Raw genomic sequence first — 18471 nt, 5'->3', positions numbered from 1 at the left:
TCCACCGCATAAAAAAAATTTTAGGCAGTATATCGTACAAAGTTGTTTATTATATGTAAGAATTTATAAAATTTTCGAATATTTTTTTGTACAATTTCTTTTATGCGGTCCCTATCCACCGCACAAAAACAGGTTTTACTGTATATACATGTGAAACATTCATTAAAAATGAACGATCAGTTGATTTAAAAATCTGACCAATCAGCTACAACTCTCAAATATTATTACTTAAAATATTGAAAAAATGATAGAGAATAAACTATACATATAATTAATTAATGATATAAACAATTTTTCAAAACATATATAACGTATGAAATATCTTCTTTCAGATTGGTTCTATCGCAAATCAATAGACCAATCAGAATTTAGATTTGTCTTTTTTCTTTTCTACAGATTCATTTTGTAGATGGCGTCTCTACGTAAGAAATAATTTGTGGTGAACGATGATGCGCGTTGAAAGTTGTAACACTTTATGTTGATAGTGATGTGGAAGTTTGTAATAGTGAAAATATGACGAAGATAACTCCATTTACTAAAATTTCTTTTTTAGTTTTTACAATAATACTTTGTGTAATACCAGAATGCTCGTCTATACTTTCTGATAAAAGATTATGTTATGACCCAAAGTGTTCAGGTAACTGAAGCCATACTTCACCATTATAATTGACTGATAGCTTTCTTTCTCTTTCCACTTTTTCCAATTTCTCTCTCTCTCTCTCTTTCTTTCTCTTTCACTCTGTTATTCTCTTTTATTTGTTTATATGTGTAGTTTAAGTTTCCGTGACTGACGTTTTATTTACAGAACCTGTATCATTGGCCAGGACTACATTGACATATGTAGCTGGAGAAAAAGGAATGGTCACCGTGCCTGTGAGTACTATTGTAACTGTTTACAGTAAAGGTGCCGGTAAAAGACCAGATTTATGGGGTGTAGAGGTAAATTTTTCAATTTATATGATTATATTTAATGATTGATGGTTAAATTGTATATAAATATGTTTGTACGATATCATCTATTTTTTTTTATATGTTTTTATTGTATTTTATTATTATGTTTTTGTGTTTAGTTCAACGGTAATCGTGGATATATACCAAAAAATTTTCTAAAGGAATATAAAGTTTTAAAGAAAAACTTGACTTACGAAGTACCTACGGAAACTGTAAATAATAGTAAAAACAACAATGATAATAATTATAACGATATCAGTAATTTAAAAGATATTCCAATAAAAGATAATGAAAATAAACCTGACTCTATTCCAATATATAGTAGTCCTCCTAATGCTAATATAGATGCATCTGTTCTAACTGCCAAGGAAGAAAATACGGAGCAATCTATGAATGAAATAGTAATCGATGGTACTACAATTCCGATTAATAACGAAGAATCTACCGAACCGAATAATGCTTCCGTTATAGAAGCTACACCTTTATTGAATAGTAAACAAGCAGAAGATAATGTTAATACAGACATAAAACCAACTGCAACGCAAATCGAATTAAATATTCCAACCACACCACAGCAAGAAACTGAAATATCTAAAGAAGAAGAAGAATTAAAAATTGTTACTTACAGCGATACTTTAAATACATATATTGAACCGAATAAATCTATAGTTGAATCACAATTAAATGAAGATAATAATAATAATAATAATGATATTACAAATTTTTCAAATGTCGAATCGACAGAAGAAGAGAAAAAAGATAATATAGATTCTTTTTTTTCCTACGTGGAAAATGAGAAGGAAAAAATTAACATAGATTCTTCTAAGTTTGTATCGGAACATGAGCAGGAGAAAATTAGTGTAAGTTCTTTAAATATTGAATTAGAAAATAAAGAGATTGAACATGATACGATATCTTTAACTGTTAAATCAGAAGAAAATGTAAAGATAAAAGACAATTTAGAATCTTCTACTTCTGAATCAGAATATAAATATGATAATAATAATGATAATGTATTTCCTTCGATTATTGAGTCAGACAGCGAAGAAACAAATGAAAACAAATCAGTGATCGAAGAAGAAATAAAAATTGAAAATAATATTATTGAAAATACAAATGATACAGATTATTTGTTTTCTCAAACTGAATCACCAAAACAAGTAGAAGTAGAAGATAAAATGGAAAATGTACATAACTTAGACACTTCAAACATGGATCGATCAAATGACATGGTATCAACAATAAATAGCTCTGATGGTTCTAACGTGTCCGAAAATATTTCCAATGACAAAGAAAAGGTGGAGCAATTTGTAAATGAGGTTAATATATTTAAGATAGATGTTAAAAAAAAAAAATCCTTTCGATAATAATCTATTTGAAGGTGATACAATATATGATACTAATATTAATGTTATAATACAGAAGGACGGAGAAACTACGATGGAAGGAAATAATCAAATGGAAGTGCAAGATAGCCAAAATAATATTGTAAATAGTGATGTAAATAAGGATAACGTCAAAGAAAATACGTCTAGCTTTGGTGATGTTCCTATGGAATTGAATATAGTATTCGAAGATAATAATAAACAATTACATAGCGAAGAACCACAATCTAGTCAAAATGATGCAACGGATATTATTTCAGAACAAATCTTCCATGAATTTCGTAATAATCGAAATTTGTTACTTGTGGAAGAAAACGTGATACCTGACAAAAGTAAAATATATTTATTTATTAACACGATTGAATATAAATTAAATTGTATACATTAATTTTGTGAATAATTTGTTACATTATATTTCTATTTTTCTTTTTATCTTTTTTCTCTTTTGAAATCAATATTTAGCTGAGTCGCAAATAGATGATGTGCAGAATAATACAGGTGATTCAAAGACTGAAAACTTACCTAAATATGAAGATATCATAAATATCGAGGATAAGTTTTTGCCTGAGATGGAAGATAAAGATAAAATAGAAGATGAAGTTTTATTTAATAAAGATACGGAGGATCTTAAAAAAAGCGAAGATGTAACATTTCTTACTACAACACAAAATATGCACTTTTCTGATGTTTGTACAGTGGATAGTGAATGCATAAATAATGGTGATACAAATTATGGTTTTATATCGCAAGTAAGCAAATTTCTCATTATGTAATTATTTAAATGTTAACATTATTTATTTCATTTTTATATTACATAGGATAAAGAATCTGTTCCCGAAAGCAGTATTATGAGAACGATAAAAGTAGAACACACGTATTGGGTTACACTGTTGTATTTAAGTATAACCGCTATTACTACACTTGTGTTTTCTTTAGGATATTATTATATCGAGGTATCTTATTGTTACATTAATAAGATGCATATTCATATTAACTTAATTGCATAATAATTCTATACATTTGATTAGAATATGAGGAGAGATGGTCAATTGATAGCAAAAATAAATAAATTAGAAAAACAATTATTTATTTCTACAAAAGAAAGTTTAATGTTGGATGAACATTTGAAATCAACCAAAAACGAGGTAAATTTTCATATCCTGGAATAGTTTATTTAGTTTTACTTTTGTTTATGCATGTTACCTTATTTTCTTTTATATTATAATTTTGTATAATTATGAATTTGTGAAATTTTATATAGTTATGCTCTGTGCAAGATAAATCATTTGGATCTAACGAGATGGTATTGTCTTTGAAAACCGAATTGGAGCTTTCGCAGGTAATATAAGAATTGTTCATAAATATGAGAATCAATATATCTAATCAATTATATATAATGACATTATATAATTATTATGCAGAAAGTTAATGTTGAACTAGAAGAACAGATTGCTATGTTAGAAAAAGATTTAGAAAGTGCAACCGAAGCAGGATTAGAATTGGAACGAATGCTGAGAGAAGTTCTTTCATCCAACAACGAAGTTAATCCATTGACTCAATCGGTAGAGGATTTACAAGCTCGTTTAAATGTTCAACAAAATGCTAATAAATCCTTAACTAATGCCCTCAATGTTAAAACTCAAGAGGTAAATTAATTTCAATTAATTTTTTAAATCTATAAAATATTTAAGTAAATTATATATTCATTTTTATAATATTTTCACATTACAGAATGAAGCTTTGTTGATAGATCTTAACACTATGAAGAAAAAATACGGAGAACTGGATACTGAGCTTATACGCATAACAGAAGAATTTAGAATTGAACTGAGCAAAAGAAATAAAATTCAAGAGAATTTAAATGAACTAATTCAACAATTGGAAGTACAAATTACACAAGTAAATATATTCTTGTTTTGTATTCATTTGATACAGTAGATGCCATTATCTATCAGGTACATACAGAATTGTCTCCGTTATATTTCTTCTTTTTATAGCTTTCTATGGATAAAGTTAATTTATACAAAGAATTAAAAATTAAAGAAGCAGAAATGAAAGATCTCGTGGAAGTTATTAACCAAGTTAATTCGAATAATTTAGATATTGAAAAATTATACGAAGTATCTCATGTCAAAGCGGAAGCATCTCAACTTCTAGAGGAAAGAAATGATTTAAAGATACGTTTAAGCGAAGTCGAAGGAGCTCATAGTCTATTGGAAGGTAAAAATATTACTGATAGATAATATCTTCTTTTTTTGATTCACATTTATATATTATATTATAATTTTGTAGAACACATGAAACTTGTTAAAGAAGAAGTATCTTCGTTGAGCGAACAGTGTAAAGTTGCTGAAAAAGAAAAACGAGATGCAGAAACACGACTTGAAGTTATATCTAACTTTTTCAAGGAAAAGGAAGCTCAACGACAAAAGTAATTTTATATTATAATTAGATTTGATTTTATTGCAAATAAAAAAGAATAAAGTGTAAGATATAGATGTTTTGGAAAAAGAGTAGCAAAAGAAAAAAATGAAAATGCAAAACATATTTATCACAAAAGTATAACATTGCTAAAAATGAACTGCTGTTCCTCTTAAAAAAAAATTGCATTAAAAAATAATTAAATAAAACAATCAACATTCTATTTTATAATGAGTTTATATTAGATGTTCTTATTAATAAACTTATTGCAATATTATTTCAGAGAAGAAGCATTATGGTTGCAAAAACAAGGCGAAGTTACTTCTACAGTAGAAAGAATACAAACGATGCAAAATGAAATACAAGGATATAAGTAAGTATAAAAATTATATAAATATGAAAATAATTGTTCTTACTTTCAAAAATATTTTGTATTAATTTAATCACAGACAACAAATAGAAATGTTGAAACGTGAAATAGTGGATCAAGAAAGGGAATATAAAAGTCAGATATCTATTCTTGAAACAAAGGCACACGAACAATGGGTTAGAAAAATTAATTATTTATTTGTAGAATTATATTATAGAGCAAGTATCTTCCCAATGTAATTTTAATACATTTAATAGTTTTCTTGTTCCATAAAAAGGTAACGGCACGACAAAACGAACGTCGTTTAGAAGAATCTAAGGCAGAAGCGGGACAATTACGTAATCGTCTTACGCTTATAGAAAAAAATCTAAGTGATGCAGATGCCGATACAAAATTACATCGTAAGTATTTTATATAAATAACAACGAAGAAAGATTTAATGAGACCACTGATAAAAACCATATTGGAGATGCTTTTAGAATGATCAAAATATTCTAGTAATATTTTTACAGATATTTCTTTTGAAATTTTTATTTTATCCGTGTTAAACTAATGGTTTATTTACAATCTTTATTTATTATGTATGACCAAAAGATAGATTTTGTAGAGAAATATATTTGTGTCCCACAAATTTAAATTTAAATGATAAATAGTCAAATTTCAAAGTATTAATATTTACAGATTATACGATATATATATATATATTACAAGTATAGTGTATGAAAGGTAGGCATTGTATAGAATGTCAAGGCAATATACAAAGTGATTCTGAGGACTGGTACGGATTACTGCTCTTTTTTAAGTAAAAATAGAAAAAAAATTATAGAGGGAAAAAATTGTATGGCCATAATACGTCGCAACTTTTTCCTGACCTTATTTTTTGTGTGGATGCACCGGTGCACCCGCCTGTTGCAATAATTGGACTTTATTTTTTAATGCAACCTAGTTACTTTTTTTATAAGAGGGATCCCTTTTATTATTCTGCGTGTAAAAGTAGTAACTCAAGGTCATTGAAATGTCAATACTTTACGAGATATTTGAAATTTTATATTGTTACTTTACATATAGAATATTTGACGTTTATGGTCAAAGTATGGAAAATATTCGAATTATTTTAATATTACAATAGATTATCGTATAACACGATTAATTTGTTTCGCGTTATAATAAATCGTGTTGAATGCAAATTTTTCTGGTATAACGCGATTTTGAATAAAAAATTTGTTTCGAAATAATTTACAATGACTTCACGAGAACATATATATATATATAGGATATAAATATCAAGAAAGCTCTTCTTTTTCGCAAACTTTTTTTGATAATAATGTTCAACAATAAAAATAAAAAAAGAAACAATGTATGAAATATTAACAGTTTCATACTTTTCCCAAAAACACCAGGTATTCTTAACAATGCCTACCTTTTATACATTGCCAGTAACAAATATATATATATGTGTATATATGAGCTGGCATAAGTCACTTTTTCAAAAAAACCAAGTTAATGGCAACATTACTTACAACTGAACGGTATCTTTTCATTTTCAATTAAAAAAAAACAAAGTGACTTATGCCACTTTCAAAATAAACGGCTCATATATATATATATACATATGTATAATCTGTAAAACATTAATAAAATAGATATATTCAGTAAAAATTAGCAATATATTTATATCCGTTACAGTTGGTGCATCTTCATTTAAGTATATGATGGTATATAAGAAAAGAAAAGGTTATTTATTAGAAATATTATATATTATTTACACGCTAATGTTCAAACAGGCTTGGAAGCAAATGGAGAGACTACAACGTCACCTCCATTATTCATAGGCGCAGAATCATCCAGTTCTCCTATAATGTTTACTGGTTCTTCAGGTGTTCCACCTCCACCACCTTCATTCATGCATCCTTCGCTTTTCCCTACATACCTACCACCACCTTTGCCTTCCGGCTCAGGATTACCACCTTACGATGTTGGACAACGACCACCGCCTTTGGGTGGTAGATTATCTTCTCCACCTCCTTTACCATTACATCCTCATCCGTCTGGCAGGTATGACAATGCAGATTCACCGCCACCTTTGATATCTCCACCTTTGTTACTTCCTTTCAATCATAGATCACATCCACCCCCTTTTGCTAGTGATCATATGCATCCTCCTCCACCACCTCCTCCACCTGGTTCGATATTACTACCACCCCTTGGAACGTCGCATTCATGGGGGGAAGAAACACTGCAGCCCCCACGCAATTCTGGTTATCACCCACATCAGCGAGAACAACGTGCTCGCAACCACAAAGGTTCGTGCTAAACATGAGCATCATCTCTACCAGCAACAACGTTCAAAAGGAGACAGTCTTTTTATACATTTATTCCCCATCTTTTTTTCCACTTCTTCTATCGGTCGCTATCTTTTTTCTTCTTTTTCTTCACTATGACTGTCATCTGCTCTTCTTTTGTGCATGCAAGGACGCAAACGTTTCTCTAAAGTTAAACAATTTTGGAGTACTATGGAAAGGAATACTTCCAAATAAAATAACGAGTCAGGTTAAATGATTTCAGTTTGATTTCTATAATTATATCATGCTAGAAAAATTGGATTTGCATTTGCCTTTATATTCTTTTTTCCATATCTTTCTTTCTTTCTTTATTTTATTTTGCTTATTATTAATTCAAGTTAAATTCGTTATGATAAAAATTATTATTATTATAATGCTTCTATTCGTAATAATATTTCATTTAGATTTTATCTATGAAGTAGTTATATATATATATATATATATATAGTTGATATTATATTATTAGAATATATTTATTCGATATACTTTCGATAATGAAATATATTATTTGTTTGTAGGTTCCTTGCACTCGTCTGGGGAGTCATTGGATAAGTCACATCATAGTGGAAAAGTATAAATTTTATATTTTAGTCTATAACAACCCTATACAAAAGGCCAAATCTATTACTATTATATATAGTGACAGATTCATTGTATAACAATTTTCAATAAACATTTCACAAGAGAGCATAGTATATAATATATACTATGAGTCTCTTTTAAGCATTTATATCCCATTGAAGTTAATATAAAAAAAAAAGGAGGAGGGGAACGCAATAAATAAAATAATAGAAACGTTACATTTTCCATTAGGACATATTTTGTTAACGTTGTTTATTATCCGATTAATCGTATAATAAATATTATACTATTATCTTACGAAATTTCTTAAAGAATTTTTTACCACATTGCCATACTTATGCTAATTTTCAATAATAATAATACATATCATTACTATAAATAAAAAAAAGAATATTTTTAAAAAATTGCTATACATTTTTCAAAAGAATCAAAAATTTGAAAAAAAATCATCTGATTAAAAATACACTCTTTCTATTTTGAAGTATGAAATAAATTTAAAGCATAATGTTATTTTGAGTATTGCACTCGGCATAAGAAGTAAAACACTCTATAGTCGTTATGATTTTAATTGATTAAAAATAAATGGTAATTTATTTTTTAAAATATTTCCATAATTTATCATTAAATAATTCTTCGTACATTTTTTTTTTTATATATATACAAAATATCTAGGCTTTTGTTTGTTATATAAGCATTGCATATGTCGTATAAAATTCTAAGATAGCATCATTTTTGTTTCTTTTTTTAAGCACAAGCAGCAACAAAAGATAATTATATATAATTATTTAAATTTACAAATATGAACACTTGTTTTCCACGTGAAATTATTATTTTTTTTTTTTTTCCTTTCCTCTTATATCTTATATTTATTTTCCAATATCAGAAGTCCCTTTTTCTATTTTACAATTATAGTTAAAAACTAAGTATTTCTTTTTTTTTTTTTTAAAAGATCATATAACTTTCAATTAATATTTAATCCTCGCGTATAACTAATAATTTAGTAAAAGGAATGCAATTGAATGTTATTATAGTTCTATGTTACACGTGTCTCATAAAAATGAGATTTTTGTTTGAATTATATTTGCTGTATCTCACAAGTACTGAATACAAATATTAAAATAGAATTGATAAATGAGAACATATATATATACTTGAACTAGAAAGAATCATTTTATGCCAAAAATACTACGAAAAAGATAAAGAAAAATATGAGAACAGCAAATATCTTAATCATCAACCATCTATTATTTGTCACTGATTGAAAATATTTTAAGATTTCACCATGCGCAGCTTCCACATTTAATTCTGTATATTCTATATTGCTATCTATTCTGTAATATAATTAATAGATATATATTAATTATTGTAGAGCATGTCCGATAGGAAGAATCCTAGAAAGAAGACGATTAGAAAATCTGATTTTCTTACCTTTCTACCATCTCTTCCTGTTCTTTAACCATATGAGCCAATTGTTGAAAAATACCACCTAGTTCGACTATCGTCGATTCAATATTTTGCATAGTTTCTGCGCGTGACTGAACATATGAGTCCTGAATAAAAAAAAAAACATTATTTTAAATTAATTATCGATACTACTTCTTATATTTTCTATTAATGATAAATAAGAGAAATATATTTTACCGTATCATCTTGTAGGATTTGTTGCATAGACAATTGACCCATTGCTGGTTCAAGATCTATAGCAACCGAAGAACTAGATTCTTGTTCTTGAAGTAATAAGGAACCTTGTTTTCCAGAAACTACGCTAGGAGGTAACATAGTAGATACAGATCCTTGCGAAAATTGTTGTCTTCTGGTTTGTTCTTCTTTCATATTCTATATGCGAATAATGTAACTTATGTATATAAAAGAATTCGTTTCAAATCGTATTTATATATAATTGTAAATAATATATTTTTATGTCAAATTAAACAAATACATACTTCGGAACGAACTTCCAAGACACTTTTGAAATGATTAGACATATTTGCAAGTTTTGATTGTAGGGCCATCACTATAGATGAAGAATGAGAAGCGATATGATTCCCTTGAGATGAAGAGAAACTTTCTCTTTGCATTTTTCCCATATCTTGTAACTTTCCTATTTGATGATTCAAACTTTTTAAATCTGTCTTTATTATGTTAGTTAATTCTTCAATTTCCATTTGTCTGTCGTTAAAGATTGATTTCTTTTTGGCCACTAAAAAAGAACAGTACAAGAAATCAGTCTATTAAATTACTCTTACAAACATATACAATGAGTCACAAGAATATTAGTACACTTGCTGTCAATTTAATCCCTAATTGTCCTACGATTTAAGTTCCATCAACAATAAGGTCAGTTACCTACCATTTCATGGTTTGGTTAAGGTATTTGTAGTCGTATAAATTGCACATGTTTTATGACATTTAAAACTACAAATCTGACTAGTGTTGTTTATAATTCACCCAAACAACATATCATAGCTTTTACTCGTAATACTTTTGTCTAGCCTAATTTCTTCATGAATTTCACATGATATAGGTGAAGGGATTAAAATAATCAATATTTTCTTGTAATACAATATTTCTAAATTTTTATACACAAGAACATATTTTGGGATTATTAAACTTCTAACAAATGTCATGCTGGTACCTAAGGACTGGCCTAAGACTTTTCATTTGGACTGGATCAAGATTATTAATGACTGATATTCTTATGTCTCTATGGGTGACAGATCATCATGGCCTAAATAAACTTAACATGAATTTAACTAGCACTTAATACGTTAAATTGATATAAATTTGGTTGCTAAAGTATTTTATTGTAACAAAAGTATAATTTTAGATAAATGATGAGAAAATAGGTCTCACAAGAGTACGTCTAATTGTTTCAAAAGTATAAAATACAAAGCAGAATCAACCTAATATTATTTATGAAAATAATAATTGTATTTGTATTATATTTTATGTAAAGGCAAATATTCTTGTAATACTAATTGTTTATTATTTAATACGTTAAGCATAGGGTCAGTTTATAGGAACTGACAGTAAACTCGTACGGCTTCTCTTGGTAATCATCTTTTAACAATTTCCCCCATCTGATTATATTTTATTTATACTTAATATACTTCTACATTGATTGTCATTCTTTTAGCTCAAACAGATGGTGAAACGTAATTGTCATTGCAATGTGTATTATATTCTGTTTATATTTTGTAACTGAACACCTTGTTGTGTGCTGCTTTTTAATAGAAATTAGACTTCAAAAATTTGACACCATGCTCAAAGCGTTAAGTAAAATTATATTTCTCTAATAAAAAAATACTTTGCAATCAAATTTATATCATTTTGAAAACTTATTTAAAATCTAAAGTGGGAGTAGTAGTTACGAATACTCCTATGACTCATCATATGTTCTTTTATACAAGTAGTTACATTCGTATCATGATTACTATTTCTAAAATGAAAAATCCTTTATGTATAAAGTGATATTTCATTGTCTGAAGAAGCTGATATACTTAAACATATGGATCAAATACCTGGAAAGCTAAATATCATAAGAATAAATGTAAACATATACTAAATTATCATTTCAATAAATATAAAAGTAAAAAAAAAAAAGGGAAAAAAAACAAATTAATCGTACAATACAAATTCTAAATTAAATTATAAAACGTATGGTAACAAATAACATAAAACAATGTTCTTAATATATAAATTCTCAATAAATTTTCTTACATAGAGCAAGTTTCTCCAATTTGGTGTAAGTGTTGGCAATGTTTTTTCCAATACTTTTAACGACCATCATAAAATTGGAATAATTTTGCATTTGTCTCGCCCTTCTTGGATTTTGCAGGTTAGTCGTTCTGACGACTGTTCTGTCCTGCATTGTTCTTATAGTATTAATAAATTCATTAGTTCTGTCGCGAGCTGTCATTGTTATTTGTGGTGGTATATCACGTTGTCTCAAATGATTTTCTTCTAAACCACCGACATTACGAGTTTCATCGTTATACTGTTGTTTCTTTTCGCTACCTCTCCATTCACTGTTTGAGGTTGCAATCACTAAATCATTTTCTGACTCGTAACCAACGTGTCGTCTACGTGCGGGCATCGCATCCTCAAATGTTTTACGTATTCCTATTTTGAGGTTTTCTTTATTATAATAATGCCTATCTCAAATTTGTAATATTATTTTACTTATAATTCCTAATATACACGTACACATGACAGTTTAATTATCAAATTCACTTTATCCCATATCATAATCATTATGATCAAATGTCATACGTTCACTATTTCTCTCTCTCTCTCTCTCTCTCTCTCTTTCTTATTCATATTAATAAAAAAAGAAGCATTTGCACACGTGGTGTTACAATTACCAACCTCTGATAAATTCAAAAGATTTGTTACTAACTTCAAATAATAAAGAAATATACAATAGAAATATATATATACATATATACATATGTGTGTTTGGAAAAAATAGTTAATGTACTTGATACATTCATTCATTTTGTTTTCTTTGTGTTTTTTCGTTTTGTTTATAAGAGAGAGTTAAATGCATACGAAAAATATTTGTAAACACGAATGACATTGCAACGTTTGAAAATTGTCCAAGTTGGCGCCCTTATTAACTTGCGAATCTTTCTAAAATATCTTCAAAATCAATAGAATTTCGATTGATAATTAAATTTGATTAATTATTATATTAAATTATTATTATTAGAATATATATATGACTTAATAAATAATTGTTTTTTCATTTATTTGTAATTATTCGAGAGACATTAAAAGTTTCTTATTAGCTATTCTATAATAATATGTAACGTCTTATTTAACAGACAGAAAACAAATCTTAATTGGGGTTTGGACCAATCAGTTCGATGGAAACAATTTCTACCACACTCTGATAGGTTATCGCGCAATCGAAAACAATTTTCATTTCTGCGCGGGAATTGAGTTTTTTTGCATGAATACGTAGTATCTTGTTTATTACTTAAACATTTGTCTAACACGTTGACTGCCGTATGTACTTTACAGGATTTGTCCATGGCGCCAACGTGAATTTTTTAATATTTACTACAGATAAAGTAGGTTACTTATGCTTTCCGTGTAGAACAAGTCCTTTACCACTACGAAAATTAATCCTTAAATCTACACTAATTAAATTTATTTCATATTATAAATAATTATTGTTTTAATATAGTTTTGTAATATTTGAATAAATTTATATTATAGTGTGTGCACTATTTTTCTTTTTCAAACTGAGGTAAGGGTAAATTTTTCTTATTGACTGGCTATACGTTTGCTAAAGAGACATCATTGGCTAGGATATTCATACTAGATTCAAAAGTATATCTCGATATTTATTGCTTTAGAATAATTAAAAACAAAGTCAGTTATTTAATATTTAAATCATTTTGTTAATTTGACGAAAATGAACAATAAATATGTAATTATTAAAAATTTACGAACTTTGAATATAATTTTATTCTTCTGACGAGACTCAACCAATCAGCGTCAACATTTGGTTGAAAGTGGGCATCATGAAGCCTGTATACAAGAAGGACGATCGCTGTGTTATAAATGTGACTACAATATTCACAATGAAAGGACGATTTCTATTGCCACTAGAGAGCGCGTCGATTCGCTGGATCTGACTTGTTTTCTTTACTGTTAATGCAATCCACCACAACACAATATTTCACCATCTTAAACAAAATATTCAATTACAATTCACATTTGTAAAAAGATTAAGGCTTCGTGATTAAAACAACGAAGCTTCGTAATTAAAACAAAAACATCAAAGAGAACTATTAATTTCATTTGTTTATTTATAAAATCATACGTACTTAAATCAAACTTAAGAACATCACCGCTGCCCTCGTGGATAATTATCGTACTCTACATTCACTCATTTTCAACAACACAAATTCAACGCAAACGTCTATCTCGATCATCCTCCTTGTATATAGCTCCGTTGTGGGTATAATACATGACGACCGTGTATCAATCGTAGGACCACGTGTATTGTTGGAATATTGTGGTAGATTTCTTATTCTGATGTTCAATTAAATATCACGGTTAAAGTATTTCTATATTAATTTATAATTTTAATTTGGCCTACACAGAAAAAAGGTATATATTTTAAAATGGCTAATACTACTGAAAAAGGAAAGAAACGGCAAGCCGACGATAATGCTATGGAGGTACGTAATGGGATTATTTTCTCTTTTGTTTTTGTTATCTTCCATGTAATTATTATGTTGATCTCGCTTATTATTTGAAAATGAATTTATTAGAATATTATGTAATAGGTCGAAGTAGTAAATGGCATTGAAGGAAAGGTTAAATCTAGATCGCCTGCTAAAAGAGTCAAAAAAGTATATGGTGAATTTCGAAAGGTACATTTTAGTTATGTATTATAATATATTTATTATAATTATTTGTAATTAATTATATCTTAGATAGATGGAAAAGTAATAATTGAGTGATGTTTTGCAGATACCTGTACCTGCACATAGGTATACTCCTCTTAAGGAAAATTGGATGAAGATTTTTACTCCTATTGTAGAACATTTACAATTACAAGTACGTTTCAATTTGAGAACAAGGAATGTAGAAATTCGTACTGCTCCTGAAACTACCGCTATTTCTAATCTTCAAAAAGCTGCAGATTTTGTTAAAGCATTTATATGTGGTTTCGAAGTAGAAGATGCTCTAGCTTTATTACGATTAGATGATTTGTTTGTCGAGACTTTTGAAATTCAAGATGTAAAACCGTTAAAAAGTGATCATTTATCTAGAGCTATAGGAAGGTTAGCAGGGAAAGGAGGCAGAACAAAATTCACAATTGAAAATGTTACAAAAACAAGAATCGTTTTAGCCGATAGCAAGGTTCATATACTTGGATCTTTCCAAAATATACAATTAGCTCGTAGGGCTATTTGTAATTTAATATTAGGAAGTCCACCGTCCAAAGTGTATGGTCATTTAAGGAATATTGCTAGTAGGGTATCAGAGCGATTGTGATATGATATAAGAAATTGTATAAAATTGTTTTCTATTTTGCATATATATGTAAATTTATAAGATTAAGTCTGTTTTTTATAATATTGATATTTATTATTGAAAACTTAATTCTAATTTAACTGACACTTTTTACAAAATATATAACCCTGAATAATTTAATAAATAAAATATTCAATTTAAGGAAGTATTTAGTATTTATATTTTTGGGGCATGTGTTATATATATACATAAATACATAAATATATAAATATCAAATATACTCGCTGCAATAATTTAGCATGAAAAATACAAATTATATAATATATAATTAATTACAAGTAATTATAATAAATATATTATAATACATATTATAATATAAATTTTTGACATGAAAGCTGGACATCATCATCACAAGATCAAGATACGCCCTAAAAAGCAGAACGTTATAATGAATGTATAACAGGACGAAGTCTTAACAATAAGAAGATGAAGAAGAAGATATTATATACTACTTCGACATATTACATAATATTCTAATAAATTCATTTTCAAATAATAAGCGAGATCAATATAATAATTACATGGAAGATAACAAAAACAAAAGAGAAAATAATCCCATTACGTACCTCCATAGCATTATCGTCGGCTTGCCGTTTCTTTCCTTTTTCAGTAGTATTAGCCATTTTAAAATATATACCTTTTTTCTGTGTAGGCCAAATTTAAATTATAAATTAATATCGAAATATTTTAACCGTGATATTTAATTGAACATCAGAATAAGAAATCTACCACAATATTCCAACAATTTACGTGTTCCTACGATTGATACACGGTCATCATGTATTATACCCACCGTTAACCAAATGTTGACGCTGATTGGTTGAGTCTCGTTATATTCAAAGTTCGTAAATTTTTCATAATTATTTATTTAAATATTAAATAACTAACATTGTTTTCAATTATTCTAATGCAATAAATATCGAGATATACTTTTGAATCTAGTATGAATATCCTAGCCAATGATGTCTCTTCAGTAAGCAAGTAGTCAGCCAATAAGAGAAAGTTTCTCTTACCCCAATTTGAAAAAGCATATAGTGTGTACCCACTCTATACTATACATTTATTCAAATATTACAAAACTATTGGAACAATAATTACTCATAATGTAAAATAAATTTAATTAGTGTAGATTTAAGGATTAATTTTCGTAGTGGTAAAGGACTTGTTCTACACAGAAAGCATAAATCTTGATATTTATTTATCCCACTGACAATAAATGTCAGCTTAACGAATCTACGTGTTAACAATAGTGTGAATTAAAATGATATTTATCAATAAATATTGCGATGGTATAGAGATAGTTAGTCTATGTTCCCCATCACTAAATTGTTTCAAAAATTAGTGCCATATGACATTCAGAAATAAAGTGAAATAAATAAGTTATCTTTCCAAAAGTAATAATGTAAAAAAATAATTTTAATATTATTACTTTACTCATTAAATTAAGTCTCCCTTGGACAACTCTTTTTACATTAACACGTTAAGCGCCACGCAAATTCTTAAGGAAATCCCAATGACACTACGCGCGTTATTTACTATTGAAAAAACCACGAAGCCTAGATACAATCTGCGACAGATCTGCGTTTTAGTCGAATTTATGTTGTTGAAAATGAGGAAATAGCAAGTACGATAATTCTCCACGAGGGCGGCGGTGATGTTCAGGAGTTGTAGTGTGTTCAATAATATTCGGAAATAATTAATTCACTAGGGAAAAATATTATATGAATATTTTATTATAACGTATCAAAAAGACTTATACAAAATGTATAATAAACTTAACAAAATCTTAAAACGGAAAAAGGAAGTAGTGACTAGTGTTCACGTCTTTGTTCGCTGCTCGTGAGTACGCGTGTGTCTCGCTCGGTGGTTGGAACGGAAGAGCGCGAATAACAGCGGTTGTTCATATACGTGGTGTTTTTTTAGTTCTTTAGTTCCGCCACTAGAGGCGTGACGGTAAGAGTGCCGGAGGCGCCAAGCTTTGGCGTGACGGCCACAGAGTTCAGATTTTAGTACGTGATATTTTATAAGTCAATGGCCATGGTGCGGTGGCAGCATTAGTTCCTGCTCGATTATTAAGTCAAGCAGCGCTGAGTACGATTAGTACTTGGATGGGTGAACCACTTGGGAACCACCGCGTTTGCTGTGGACCCCCAAGATTCCGCCTAGTTTAATACCTTGCTGGTACTAAGCTCAAACACAGGTGGAACAAGATGAGGCTAGCAACCTACCCTTCGTAAAAACAATAAAAGCGCTCCTGGAAATAGCAATGAAAAAAGAAAAAAGCTATTAGAACAGGACGAAGTCCTAATAAAAAGGGGAAGAAGAAGAAGAGAAGAAGAAATTTTATAAATAAACAAATAGTTAGGGCGAAGTTAACGTAACAGATTAATAGTCCGTAATTCTATTAATTTATAAAAGCTAATAAGAAAAAAACAATGTTATTTCTGTTAAATAAAATTTATAATCTTATACGAGGTATATTTATTGTTATTAGATTCGTTACTCCTTTAATTATGGTTAATTAATCAAATAAATTTTCTTACACCTCAACAGGTTATTTAATATTGTTAATTTTGTAGTTTACTGTTTAAGCTTAATGTAACTGGCAATTACATTTTACAGCAGTTATTATTGATTTTTATACTCAATAATTGAGTTAAAGATAATTTGATTCCATTTTACAATTTTTTTACAGATATATAAGATGATTTATCGTAATTTTTTTCATGCTATTGTTATTTTTTATTTACTTCGTCGACTTATTTATCTATTTTTTTCCTAAGTTAAGGGTAGCACTATATATATTTGAAAAATCAGATCCATCGAATCAACGCGYTCTTTATGAATATGCAATAGAAATCATCCTTTCATACAGCATATATGTAAACACATTTATAACACTGTGATCGTTCTCCTTGACTTAGCTTCGTTGAAAAAACTGTCACCGACGACTGACATTCAACTGTTTTTGCAATAATAAGTAACGCACGTGCCTGACTGGGATTTCCTTAAGAATTTGTGTAGGGCTCAATGTGTTAATTTAAATTTTCTTTCTATACTTCTTATTTTCATTGCACATGTTTGACCGAGAATAGTTGAATCACTTTTGTTTAACCGAGCAAACATTAAAAGTKGGAGAAAAAGGATACAAAGGTTCGTGTMATGGARAMTACACAAGGAGTACRAGCTCAAACGTATTAATTGCAAAAATCTRTCCACGCAAATCGTATATTTAAGATTTATTTTTTTTATCACTAATGTCGCTAATGTTCCTTTTGTACTGCTCTGAATATGTACCGATTATTACTATTACTATTTACTATTAATATTACTATATTTACTCATTTTTTTACGATTATTAAAT

At 28.3% G+C, this 18471-nt stretch overlaps 3 protein-coding genes across 5 annotated transcripts; 2 read left to right on the top strand and 1 right to left on the bottom strand.

Annotated features, from left to right (window-relative positions):
- The first annotated feature begins 402 nt into the window (after positions 1 to 402).
- On the top strand, positions 403 to 8343 carry LOC106791468 (transport and Golgi organization protein 1). 3 transcript variants are annotated; one of them, XM_014757108.1, is made up of 17 exons: positions 403 to 637; positions 806 to 939; positions 1071 to 2249; positions 2374 to 2668; positions 2799 to 3085; positions 3155 to 3289; positions 3365 to 3481; positions 3598 to 3675; positions 3758 to 3982; positions 4068 to 4235; positions 4334 to 4556; positions 4629 to 4767; positions 5041 to 5130; positions 5207 to 5303; positions 5405 to 5528; positions 6912 to 7430; positions 7988 to 8343. In XM_014757108.1, the coding sequence occupies exons 1-17, from the start codon at positions 514 to 516 to the stop codon at positions 8044 to 8046; spliced, it is 3993 nt and encodes a 1330-aa protein (XP_014612594.1). In that variant the 5' UTR covers positions 403 to 513; the 3' UTR covers positions 8047 to 8343. The 3 variants fall into 3 exon arrangements, with proteins under 3 accessions (XP_014612594.1, XP_014612593.1, XP_014612592.1); XM_014757107.1 differs by having other exon boundaries at positions 1071 to 2270; positions 2377 to 2668; XM_014757106.1 differs by having other exon boundaries at positions 1071 to 2270.
- On the bottom strand, positions 8272 to 12349 carry LOC106791469 (syntaxin-5). The gene is made up of 5 exons (XM_014757109.1): positions 11772 to 12349; positions 9995 to 10251; positions 9693 to 9887; positions 9480 to 9601; positions 8272 to 9382 (listed from the first exon to the last, which is right to left on the bottom strand). Exons 1-5 carry the CDS (start codon positions 12145 to 12147, stop codon positions 9223 to 9225), a joined length of 1110 nt encoding a protein of 369 aa, XP_014612595.1. The 5' UTR covers positions 12148 to 12349; the 3' UTR covers positions 8272 to 9222.
- A 1388-nt stretch (positions 12350 to 13737) lies between these two features.
- Positions 13738 to 15145, top strand: LOC106791458 (RNA-binding protein pno1-like). The gene is made up of 4 exons (XM_014757092.1): positions 13738 to 14082; positions 14168 to 14245; positions 14354 to 14440; positions 14541 to 15145. Exons 2-4 carry the CDS (start codon positions 14189 to 14191, stop codon positions 15066 to 15068), a joined length of 672 nt encoding a protein of 223 aa, XP_014612578.1. The 5' UTR covers positions 13738 to 14082; positions 14168 to 14188; the 3' UTR covers positions 15069 to 15145.
- The last annotated feature ends 3326 nt before the right edge of the window (positions 15146 to 18471 follow it).

The sequence above is a fragment of the Polistes canadensis genome, unplaced genomic scaffold (genome assembly GCF_001313835.1).
Source record: "Polistes canadensis isolate GaletaPanama2010 unplaced genomic scaffold, ASM131383v1 scaffold_310, whole genome shotgun sequence".
In the NCBI taxonomy this organism is placed as follows: Eukaryota; Metazoa; Arthropoda; class Insecta; order Hymenoptera; family Vespidae; genus Polistes; species Polistes canadensis.
The sequence above is the reverse complement of the archived record's forward strand: the minus strand, read 5'-3'. Positions and strand labels throughout refer to the sequence as shown.

Coding starts and splice junctions, on each gene's coding strand:
- LOC106791468 (XM_014757106.1), top strand. CDS start 514: ATGACGAAGATAACTCCATTTACTAAAATTTCTTTTTTAGTTTTTACA. Junction 3,086..3,154: donor ATTATGGTTTTATATCGCAA/GTAAGCAAATTT, acceptor TATATTACATAG/GATAAAGAATCTGTTCCCGA. Junction 7,431..7,987: donor ACGTGCTCGCAACCACAAAG/GTTCGTGCTAAA, acceptor ATTTGTTTGTAG/GTTCCTTGCACTCGTCTGGG.
- LOC106791469 (XM_014757109.1), bottom strand. CDS start 12,147: ATGCCCGCACGTAGACGACACGTTGGTTACGAGTCAGAAAATGATTTA. Junction 9,602..9,692: donor AAATCCTACAAGATGATACG/GTAAAATATATT, acceptor TTTTTTATTCAG/GACTCATATGTTCAGTCACG. Junction 9,383..9,479: donor CAGGAAGAGATGGTAGAAAG/GTAAGAAAATCA, acceptor ATTATATTACAG/AATAGATAGCAATATAGAAT.
- LOC106791458 (XM_014757092.1), top strand. CDS start 14,189: ATGGCTAATACTACTGAAAAAGGAAAGAAACGGCAAGCCGACGATAAT. Junction 14,246..14,353: donor CCGACGATAATGCTATGGAG/GTACGTAATGGG, acceptor ATTATGTAATAG/GTCGAAGTAGTAAATGGCAT. Junction 14,441..14,540: donor TATATGGTGAATTTCGAAAG/GTACATTTTAGT, acceptor GATGTTTTGCAG/ATACCTGTACCTGCACATAG.